Source organism: Dermacentor silvarum, chromosome 5 (assembly GCF_013339745.2).
Source record: "Dermacentor silvarum isolate Dsil-2018 chromosome 5, BIME_Dsil_1.4, whole genome shotgun sequence".
NCBI lineage: Eukaryota > Metazoa > Arthropoda > Arachnida > Ixodida > Ixodidae > Dermacentor > Dermacentor silvarum.
Window position 1 is genome coordinate 8879057 of NC_051158.1, and position 12241 is coordinate 8891297.

The 12241-nt window shown below is 47.7% G+C and overlaps 1 protein-coding gene across 1 annotated transcript in view; it reads left to right on the forward strand.

Moving 5' to 3' along the window:
- Positions 1 to 162: 162 nt before the first annotated feature.
- The window catches only part of LOC119452866 (SEC14-like protein 1), a 44545-nt gene continuing 32466 nt past the window's right edge, over positions 163 to 12241 (forward strand). Inside the window, 1 exon segment of the mRNA XM_037714817.2 lies at positions 163 to 645. Coding sequence (XP_037570745.1) covers positions 583 to 645 — 63 coding nt within the window. The 5' untranslated portion in view covers positions 163 to 582.

Genomic DNA, 12241 nt, shown 5'->3' on the forward strand with positions numbered 1-12241 from the left:
TATTTAGAATTGTTATCTTGTTAATATGAAATATAACTTAATGGCAGCATTTATTGTGCGCTTTTTTATTATATAGAAGCTAAAGTTTAACCGCCGTAACCTTCCTTTAGATAATCGCATTACCAGATTTCATTTTTGGACATAATCGGCGTCCCAGTCGGAACTGACCAGCTGTGTAGGGTGGTTTTTAGCAGGAGTAGGTCGTGTTGTTTAGTATTTAATTTTCCGAACGTGCCGCTGTGTCCGTGATGTGTTCTGCTCGTTGGACAAGTGAAAGTCGAAGGTCTTGTCTATCCGCCGTATATCGCCGCCTGTAAGGATTCCTCGGCCGTGTTTTTTTACACTGCGCTCGATCGCCGTGACATGTTAGGCATCCGTCGTGCGGCTTCCGTCGCTTCCAGAGGCCGTCTATCGGCGAGAACGTCGCACGATGACCAGTCGACGACGAGCGCCGTTTAGGACTACGCCGACAGCAACGAGCCTGCTTCGATGACGCCACGGATTTGATCTGCGATCATCTGGCCTGAGTGTGTTTTTCGGTTCGTTCTTCCCAAGCCGGTGTTTTCCCGAGTCCGTGCGAAGATGGTGCAAAAGTACCAGTCGCCCGTGCGCGTCTACAAGTACCCGTTCGAGCTTGTAATGGCGGTAAGTGGCGTTGATCTTCTCTTTGGTTGCTTGTTTTTGCCCGTGTTTTCGCCGCCGCCGCTGTAATGCTGCAGCTTAGCGCTGCTCTCGGGTCGACGTCGCGACCTATTGCTTTAGCTAACGAGATTATCAAGCGAGCGCTCGAGCCCGTTCTCCCTTGGTGGGGGGTGCTTTGTTGCTGTGGCGAGAGTCGAACGTCGCTTGTGGTGTGCACACCGCTGTCCCCCGACTTTTGCTTTTATCGGACTTCGAATATCATGGCCGCATTTAAGGCTAGACTCTGGTACGTCTGCGTGAGCGACGACCACTGGGTATCAGCGCTCTTATCTATAGCTGAGACGAATCGGTTAATGATCCGTGCCAACGTCGCTTACACACTGCCGGGTTGCCCCTTTCATTTCCTGCCTTGGAACGAGCCGCCGCGATTGCGTTTTCGGTTTGCGTGTTTGTGCCGCTCTCGTTTTCGCAACGCCCTTTGCGAAAAAAAAAAAAAAAAAAAGCAAGAAAAGAAAGAGAATGAAATCTCGGTTAATGCCTTCGGCAGACCTTCGCCCCCTTTTTCTTTTTCTCCTTTTTTTTTTGTGTGTGTGTGGCAATTTCCTTTCCAGATCGGCGCTGTGTTGCGTGGCTGGAGTGCGCGCTGTCAGTCATATCCGCGTTTATTGATTATGGGGTTTATGGTGTTATGGTGTTTAAAGTTGAGTCAAAGAACACCCATAACGTTAAGCACATGTCCCAGGGAAGAACTGTGGTGGTAGTGTTTGCGATGTCGCCATACGCCACGTTTCAGCGCGCACGGTAACGGATTCGGATATGATTTTTTTTTTTTTTTTTTTTTTTTTATCGTAGACCATATAAGTTTATCATGTCCTCATTCTAAAGGCACGCACGGAACTCTCTCTTGCTACATCGCATTGCTTTTTACGGGCGGATTGTTCTCTAACTGAACTCGGATTCTTGCATGTATCTTTCTCCTTGTGTATATATATATATATATATATATATATATATATATATATATATGAATTGTGTTGTGTGCATGGGTTGTTGATAAGGTCATTTATGACAGCGTAGTTGTGACGTGGATCACTCCTTCCTTTGCGGCATTTTATCAGAAGCTTGCCTCTACGCATGCTTGACAGCCGTACCGGCGGTAGGAGATGCCCGTTCCTGCGAAACTGGCCCGACAGGTTCGAGGGATCCGCGTTAAGAATTAAAGCTCTTGATACTGGCATCAAATTTATATGCTGGGCTGCAGTACCCGTTCTCCTTGCAGCAGTGCACGTCGCTCAGATGGTCGAGGAGCCACGTGACGTGTGACGTTGTTCTTGACAAACAATCTCTAGGGAAGTCACTCCACAAGCGAACAACGGATACATCTTACCAGTCGGTCTGTTTCTGTATATGTAAATACTTGACTTTTACTCAATCCTCTCTGCTATCCTCTCTCCATCACCTTTTACCCACTGCTTAACCGCTGTGCATGTCAGCAGAAAGCGTTTACTGTATGGCCAGCAGCAGTCTCCTTCCATTTATTTATTTATTTATTTATTTATTTATTTATTTATTTATTTATTTATTTATTTATATTTAATAAGGAACCCATTACTACTACTACGGACACGTGTGTAATATGATATAGTAAGAGCAAGCATATACGCTGGAAAATAAAATAATTTTGAACGAAATATTTCCATCTCGCTTAGCTGTGCGAGTCGAGAGTTTCGAACCGAAACTATTGTTCGTTCCAGTTTTGTTTTCAGTTCGTTCCAGTTTCCAGGTTCAGCGAAAACAATTCAGTTCCGGTTCAACTCCGAAGCCAAAAAAGAGAAATGGTCAAACCGGTTTATGTTCGTCTGCATAACCTAATAAACGGCGCAAATTTATTTTTGTGTAGAAGCTCGACGGGGCGGCTGAGCTGCACGGGTAGGATTTATGAAAGGTGCGCTTGCTTCTCTTTCGATCGGGCTGCTATCTAGTTACAAAAAAAAAAAAGAAAACTGTGGTAGTAGTCATCAAGAGAAATACGTCATTCCTGTCGCACCTACTCCAGCTTACGTAGGAGTGTGATCAAAAGCGACCGCCCAGCTAGGAATTGCATCTTCATTTCCGCGATTTATTTAGGTCTCCAAACACCGGAAATCTGTTTGTCGGTCATCAACGTCAAACGACTGTCTGCCTCCCGGCGAGATTACATTTGCAACCGCGAAAACGGTGCTGCCGCTTGTAAAATGACAGCAAGCACCTGCACACTTTTACAAACGAGGTAGCTTGGTCGAGCTGCAAGTGCAGGCAGTGTATGGATGGAAAGCTCCAAGAAAGGGTGGCCGACCAACTCGGCCAAGCCCCCGTTATAGCTAACTATTGGAGATCTGCACTCAAGGAAGATATTAAGTCGAGCTGTATCGGTAGAATATTCGTCCAGTAGTAGTATATCATCGTTTTCTGTACGCCAGTATGTCAGCTTTGACATGTGCAAGACAAGTGTATCTGTTGCGAACTGCAGTTGCAGAAGCCTTTGCCAGGCGTATAAAACAACTTCTGCTTCTGGCAGTTGCAGAAGCCTTTGCCAGGCGTATAAAACAACTTCTGCTTCTGACCCTTTTCTTGTGTATCTATGCAAGAAAGAAATAAACGATACTACTACTACTTTGTCGCGTCGAAAATTGCCGTCGAAGTTCCCACTGCTGCACCTCAATTTGAAACCCCTGCGCCGAAACGAACGAGTTGACGTAATCTCCACGTGATCTCTCTCTCTGACGTCACTTGAAAGCTACCGTAGTTCGCAGCAGGTGGCGCCACTCCCGACCTTCCACTTTCGACATTTTTTTTCTTGCTTACAAAAGCTCTGTTTTCGCCACGAATGACGAAATTGTTATTACCGAAGTCTAACCTTTCAATCTATCTCAGCCAAATGTTTTTCTTTGGTGTCCCTTTTTGAAAGATGATGCCTAGGGAAGCACAGCTGCGTCACTTCCAGCACTCGTGATCGGAGGCACATTTTGTAATCACCGCTAATGACGGTTTCATGCGTGTTCATGCAGCTGTTCACGTGTTGGTTATTTTCACGGTGTGGTTAGTTTCTACCCTGCTGTCAGCGAGCCGGCCGAAATAAACAATTATACTGTATATAGTAGATTTCGCATTTAACTTGTAGTGTATTATATTGGCCGGTCGCGCTGTAAGAGGTGAGTGAATTTGAAGCAGTGCAGGCGGGCATATGCCACCACAGTCCGGCATACTTTGCGAACGCTTCCGGATTTTCCTGACCGTGGCTGCTAGCAGTGTGCTGCTGCTGCTGTTGTCTTGCCGAATATTTAAAACAAAGAATTGCGTGCCCGATGCTGCACAGATCGAGCCTCCCCCCCAGCAGCCCCATGCTCTAAGCGAAAAAGTCGGCCGCAATCGCACTTCTATCGGGCCAGCACTCACCTCTCTCTCTCTCTCTCTTTAGCTCTTTGAGATGATCGCAGCGTGTTGTTCATGACGTGACGATCACGTGACCTAGCTCATAGGTCATGTGGGCGAATCGGATCGACCTGCAAATAAACTCTCACTACCCACAACGGAGGATCGGCCAAGAAGCGGGCGGTACATCTAAAGGAAGAAATGAAATGCACGCCAACATGCGACAAAGTGTGAGGCCATCATCATCAACATGGAAGTTGTTACTTTGCGTAGCATGGGTGCGCGCGCGTCAGTTTTTCTTAGGCCAATGATGCACGAATGAAATGGCCGAAATTATAGTAACCGCTTAACATAGATTCCGAAGTTAGTGTTGAACCTGTATAATTAAAAAAATCATACGGGGCTTTAATGTCAATAAATATGTTTTAATGACCGCTTCTTTCTGCCCGTAATAAGGGCGCGATTACGCTATCCCGAGATCACGTGCCATTTTGTATTCAGCACCACTGTAGTACTTGTTTGCTTACGAGCCACCAATCATCCCAACATCTCTTCATTGCGTTCACTGTGCAAATGTTAACCCTCTCGTTGCATCTCTTTGAACCCAGGGCTACATGGATACTGACCACATTCTTATCTATAGCTTGTCGCCGCACTATCCTTGTGTGCTAGGCACACATCGTCGTCGTGGGTAAACCTCCTTTGGTGATTTCGCGTCCTTACACTGGCTTCAAAAAAAGAGTTCACTGCCCTCTCGAGTTATCTGTGATGTGGAAGAACGGCACCGGGGCTCGGCTGCTTGCGCGATGAGCGAAGGAGAGGAAGAGGAGGTGGGCAGATAATAGAACAGCTGGCCCAGGAACGGGTGCTGTCTCTGTGTATGCCTCATTCGTTACATATCGTAGAAAACGCTTCCTCTTTGGTCTCTTTCTCCCCTAGCTACTGTTGTCTTATTTTTCATTATCTGTGACCACTGCTCGCACTGCTGTCTAACTCAAATCTTGGCGTTCTTCTCGCTGCCTGCCTGTATATGTATGGGCAAGTTTTCTGCAGTTCTTTTCCGCCATTGGGGATCCACACTTTGCGTGCACAAATATTTGAACACCCTTGCTGCCTATCTGCTCGTTGCCTGACTCGGCCATCGCCAGGAAGTGGCAAGCTGTCGGTGTTGTGGCTTCCGCTGATCGCGAACTGCGTGTTTTGCGCGATCATCGCAGCGAGAGTTTTGGCTTGTCCGATGTCACGGTAGGCGCAGGCGTGGCCTCCGCGATCAGCTCCGGCAGCGCGCCTGCACCTGCGCGTTGCCGGAGCTGATCGCGGAGGCCACGCCTGCGCCTACCGTGATATCAGAGACGCGCAGCAACGGCCCGCTGCCGGAGCTGATCGCGGAGGCCACGGCTCAGGCTGATTGGGCGGATTGCCGGGCGAGCGAAGGCGTAAACGTAAGGTGCTGGATTGGTGGCGCCACCTGGTGACTCAGAGTTCAACCAGACAAACGTAGAGCTATAGTATTGCGTTAACCAACTTTGTTCCAATTCGCTGCTAGTAAAGCATAACATTTAAAAAGGCCAACGTGTTAACGATTACGCCGCTGCCGAAAATTTGCTTCGTAAATTCGTATTTCACGCGTTACGAGTAAAGCTCGGTTCATATTCTTGTGATAGATGACCTATATGTCCCTAGTATAGGACATATAAGCTCTGTAAGCGACTGAATCGGATGTTTTAGGGCACAGTTGCAGCTTTTCAATCGGAATTGGCCGCTGTTGAATATTTTGTTTAATTAACATTTAAGTAGTGCAGGAAATGTTGCGCATGATGGTTATAAGCCAAAACATGGAACTTTCCATGGCTGTAGGAAATTGAAGCGAAAGGATTTTGTATCTTCTAGAATGTTTCGTTTTCCTTTAGGCTTTTTTTTTTCGATCATATCAGCAAAAAATTGTAAGTTCGTTTTTCGCAAACTATATAACATACTTACATCAGTGTTTTAGATAAGCTAGTGTTTTAACAGAGGGCGAGGAAAGACGCATGTTGCAACTGAGATAGCCAACCCGGATGGCTTCGTTAGTGATCCGGACATCGTGTGGCGTCCAGCATGGATTATCTGTTAAAGGGCCCCCTCACCAGTTTTTACCATTTTAAACGGACAAACGCAGCGCATACATCACGCGCTGACGATCTTGTCCACAAAGTATACGCTGCGCGCCCGCGAAAACAGCTCGAAGTTCAAACCAAACGCCCCGTGCCGTTCCTCTCGAGGAATCTTGGCTCCCAGCCAGAGAGTCAAGGTCACGCGCCCAAATGTCGTGACGTAAAACGCACTGCATGCTACGTCACTCACCGTAACACGTGACTTCGGTCGGTCATCCCATCCGGATATTTCGGTAAAACGCTCGTTGTACACAATTTCCAGTGTATCGTCGAAATTTCCAAGGGAGCCTGGTGAGAGAGGGGCCCTTTGAAGTTAGACCAAGGTATACTTGCATAAGAATGCGGTGGAGATTAATGACGTACCGACAGAAAAAAAAAAAAAAAGTCTTTAAAAAAATGGCCCCCTTTTCGATGGAAGGATAGTGAGGGGACACTTAATAGAAAGTTTTAGATTAGGGGGCCCCAACGCTTGGGACCCCCTAATCTAAAACTCTCTAATGGCAAGAAAAACAAAGTATGTAAGTAGTAACAGTGCCTGTTTTATGGGAATAACATACTTTTAAGATTCGATGCCACAGAGGGCTCAGTAGGAAGTTTTGTTCTTCACTGTGAGATAAAGCGCCATCGAGGGATCATTCTACCTCTGGAATTTTTCTAAATACTTCAGTTGCAACTGACGTAGGTGAAAATGAAAATTCTGCGAGGTGATGGGGCGAGGAGGGGGAGACGAGCGGAGTCTCTTTCTCGGTCAGCGACCGTGTATACTCCTTCCCCACCTTCTCCCACATCGGATAACCCCACATTCTGTTCTATCTCTCTCCGTGGCGCTTTGCAAATCTGACGGCGGTTTTGCGCGCTCTGCGTTTCAAAGGAAACCCCTGTGCCGTCCGCGTTGCCGATATTAGGGAGGTGTAGATTTTGAGCACGCAAAGTTAGGGGATGCAACTATAGAAATGTAATGATAGCAAGCTTCCAGCATTTTTCCTTTATCTTACTTTTTTAAGGTGGTGCCATTCATGATTCAATACACCCAGTCCCCCCATCCATCATGCCAATCGAACCCGGATATATCTTAACCCACATATAACGAATTGTGTATATCGAACAGCTGTAAAATCCCCTTGAAAATCCCCCTGCAGATGTATATGGCTGGTGCGCGCGTATATAGAACGCCCGTTCACCAGCACATTTGATATATCGAACGCAGCGCCACGCCGAAAGACCTCAAAGTGCACATTCCTTGTGCACTTTGAGGTCTTCGGGCGCCTGAAGGTGAAGAGAATGTGCAGTCGAGCCCCGTCGAGCTGTCCGGCTATAGCCCGCATGCTACCTCAAACGTCAACATTCCTTCTTTCCGATCTTCGTGCCGTCGTCGTGTGGGTTGAGTGCCTAATCCGTGACTTCATTTTCCGCAAGCGATGGCCGCTGCAAGTGTAAAGAATCAACTTGGACTTTGCAATGAAGTTGAAAGTGAAACGGATGCAGCAATTTATTTTGCAGGTGAACAAATTGTGCTTGCTTTCTTCTCTTTCCGAGATTGTGCGCAGTAACTTAGCGGCCCTCGGACGCGCCAGTCGGTAAGCCGACGTTTGCCTCAGGGCCTATTATATATATATATATATATATATATATATATATATATATATATATATATATATCGAACTTTTTACGGCGAAGCTGTTAAGGGCTAGGTTCCCTAGGATCGTGTCCGCGTGTAGAAAAAAACTATCAGCATTTGCTTTGGCTCCATGTGCGTGGCGGTTTCCCGCCAGCTGTGCCTTACCACAGGTGTCAAAACGGATGATCGAAGGCTCATTGTTATACCCTCGCCACCGCCGATGCCTCTTTCACAAGTTTCGCGATACTCGTCGGCGGCGCGTCCCACCAATCGTTGTGCCCCTTTGTCTCGTGACGTAGAGATCGCGCTAGCGCTGTTATCAGTAGTTGCGCTTTGAACTCGCTATGGGACGGACGCTCGTTTAACCACATCTTCCAGGATCCTGATGATGCCGTGCAGTGTGCCGCGGATATGAACGCAGTGGCTCATACGCTAGTCTGTGACGATGGGGTGGACTTGGCGCAGCAAACGCACTACTTGGTGATCGCGCCGAGCGAAAACAAGACGCCGGTGTCCTTGCTCTTTGACGAACATGCCGAAGACGCTCAGTAATGATAATGTATAAATTCGCCATATAAAATATTCACTACAGCAGACCCATCATAGTCACAGCTTCGCTGGCTTCCATCTTCACAGTAGTGGAAGGGCTCTGAATTTTTGTGATCCCCTTCATATTCGATATACCCGGGTTCGACTGCTGTACTGCATTCGTTCGGGCCCTTCACGATGGCTGGTGTTCGAAGGTCGGGGAGTCGTAGCGAGGAAAACCGCCGACGCTGGAAGGGTGCCTATTTGTGCTGGCGGCGCCGTTTCCTGCTTCCTTCTCTTCTGCGTAGTAGCAGCATCTATGGTATAGCAGTTTGACCGAACCGATGGAGCAATACGGACGCGTCGTTGTTGATGATCGTCGTCCGCGATCGGATTTTTATTTTCTGCGCGATAAAGAAACTCGGGGAAAGGGAGATGCCATAACTGCGACGCAAGTGCATTCCCGTGTTTCAACGCGGATCCCCCCTCGAGACAATCGTAAATGCGCCACTACTGTGTTCTCGCGAACCAGCCCGCCATTGCGCACTTTTGAAGCCAATAAGATATTTAGGATATTACTTGCTTATGAGCAATTAACAGCGAAAGCTTTAGAGTAGAGGGATGCAAGCGTTGGGGCCACGGCACTCCGCATGCGCAGTACCGTGGCCCCAGGTACTATGGCGCCCCAACGCTGGCGTCCCCCTAATCTAAAACTCTCTAATAGCAAATCAAATTCTGGGGGGTTTACGTGCCAAAAACCACGATGTGATTGTGAGACACGCCCAGCTATAGCAGCGCCGTCAAATAATTTGTGCTGCGGGAATGAATCGATGTACCTTACTGTGAGGGGTAGTAGAGCGACTGAAGTTCTAGCTATAGACTTTATGAAATTGATCGGGTTCGACGAACCACTTGGAATTTCTCGCATCTTGTCAAGATTAGCCGATGACTGAACTCAGAAAGATGTTAAGCGTTTTTACCGAGCCAACAATGACCCAATCACGAAAAGATACTTAGGAATCCGTGACGATACACTGACACGAACCGGCAGTCTGGCACTATAGGTTTCGGCGCGAAATTCAAGAAATGGAAATTTGGTTTCACCTTCGTTTTCTCTTCTTCTGATGAACCTATATCTTATCGTGAAACTAAGGCAAGTATAGCTTTAGAACGATAGTTTCTCAATTGGTCTGACTTAGTTTCCGTTTAATGCCCCTTTGACCACATATTCTTTGGGGCTTTGTCGCGGCCTTGCTTTCCAGGGCCCGTGATCCCTTGATTTCGCGCGGTCCTGCTCGGTGTTTTATCCTAGCTGTGTTAGGCAAATGGGCGTCATTTTAAAACGGTGTTCCTTCAACGTGTCTTATGTCATCAGTCGTGCCGATAAATGCTCCCTTTCCTTGAAAATTTGCCAGAGCTATAGGCCGTCCTAGTATATCCAGCAATAAAGTTTTCAGTTGGTTCAGCCACTGAGTATGGATAGACCCTTTTATCCGCGCTGTGGCAGCAGTGCATCCATCACCCCAGAAAACTTTCCGTCGTGCATTTTTGACAGTCAAGTTAGTAAAGGAAGAAGTATCTTGTCTCATAATATAACTTTAGGCAGGTGTTCTTGATGCGTTCAAACATAAGGCAAGTGCCCCATGCGTCCTACTCATGTATGTAGCTTTCTATTTGTACTTGGCAGTAAAACTCATAAAAAAATTGTTACTCTGCACCAAAACTGGTCCCAGCAGGAGAGTTCTGTAGATATGCTATTGTAAGTTTTGTTGTTGCAGAGCACTTGGCCAGACATGTTTGGGGATCTCTGTTCGTAAACACAGAAAAGGTCTATACGTAGCTTCCCAGTGACTGCAATGACGTCCCCTGGATGGATTCCATCACGTCGGCGTTTTTAGCCAATCAGAGAAGGCCGCGGCAGCAAACACCGCGAGCCAACCAGGACTGACGAGATGGCGAATTGGCCAATACGGCGCGCCGAATTCACGGAGCGAGGAAATAAGGCCTTCTTTCCTTCCTCCGGAATAGCACTCCCCTATTTAGGGTGTAGCCAGCGGACGCGTGCGTAGCCGCTATCAACGCACGCCTTTTTTTTGTGGGCACGTAGAAGGACACCGCTATAGCTGACATTTCCGGTTCAACGCATGGCCGGCTGCACTTTCGTGATCGCCGGGCGTGCCCTTGCGCGACCGCCATCGATCGCCGAGCGCGTGACCACCGTAGTCGCCCGCGCTGTGCCTTCTCCGTGCACGCCATACACCGTCTGAAAGCAGGTGCCGAGAGACATCGTTGCCGAGACAGCCTCGATACATTCAGGCGCCATACGGGGCCTTTATGGCTAATACCTGTGCGCCTATCATCTATTGTGCTGCGTGAATCGTGGCGCTTTCCATCAGCAAGGTACCCGCCGTGGTTGCTGAGTGCATGGCTATGGTGTTTGGGCTGCTAAGCGCGAGGTCGCGGGATCGAATCCCTGCTCCGGCGGCCGCATTTCGACGGGGGCGAAATGCATAAAAACACTCGTGTACTTAGATTTAGGTGCACGCTAGAGAACCCCCAGGTGGTCCAGGTGATCCAGACCCCTACTACGGCGTGCCATCATAATCAGATCGTCGTTTTTGGCGCGTATAACCCCGCAATTTATTTTTTTTAACCAACAAGGGACTTTATTGGTCAGTTGCCTGCTCCTAACTTCACGTACTGTACGTACGTGACGCCTCAGGGTAACCCATCCGCTTCCGTGGCCGCGAGTAGCCCTGGCTAACACTCTTAGGGACAAGGAATCGTTTGCTTTCCCGCAATGCAGTTTGTCCAGCTAATGGCGACGCAGTCATTTCTTGCGATTCGCACATATGAGAACAGTTTGTCTTATGAAGTGGAAAATGCAGGCGTGGTTCTCACGATGAAACGGTGCTCAAGACACTAGCCCCAGCATGCACTTATTTGTCTTCGTTTGAATCATGACCGGAGCCGCCATTAGTTGGCCATATATGAGCAATGTAGGGAAGCGCACTTGCGTATTTGGAAAAGGATCTAATCTAGTACACGAATACCAACGCACACGTAATGCGGAATATGTGGGTTTGGCTTCCACGGGCGGCAAGTTGTCTTTTCGTCCACTTTCATTTCCCTTTACCTTATCATTTCTACGCTTTCATTAACCACCGTAGTTAATTTCCTCTACGATTTCATTGGCTTCATTGTCTGATGGCTTAATATAGCTGTGACTAAAAAAAATAATAAAAAAAGAACGGAGTTACAGTGTACTAGAAGTACAGTGTACTTCTAGTACACTGTAACGGAGTCCCTCAGTTTCCATTATAGGTGGTGTCCATAACATGGCGGCCATGACGTGTTTCCGGCGCTGCAATCACTTCCGGCGTATGCATCCCGCAAAAGCATATGCTTGCTGTTTATGTTACCCAGAGATAATCGTCGTTAGGGCGTGCATTTGGACACCCCTATTCTTCTCGCTGTTTTCTTTTGGGCGCTTCGTACACGGGGTTCGATTGTGATGAACGAACGCGTGGAGTTTGCTGATACCACATCATTTTTTTTTTTTTTCAACCAGTGAAACAGCGCTAGCTGTTTGCGCCGTACCGTAGTGCGCATGCCGAGTGTATTCATTCAAACAAAATCTGTTGCTGTCTTCCTCGTCATACGATCGACCAGATGCAGCTGAAGAGAATGACGTGGAACGTGGTTGTCATCCCCGTCTGCGTTTGTGTCTTGTGTAATTGTTTTCGCCTGTTGTCTCCGTCACCTCACAGCGTGTAGTGACCTCTTGTGGTGCATGACTATATTCTCGTCTTTTGTACGTCTACATTAAAAAAAGTTGACACCCTTTGGGTCGTACCTTGTCCCCAAACAATAATCGTCATCTGTCTTG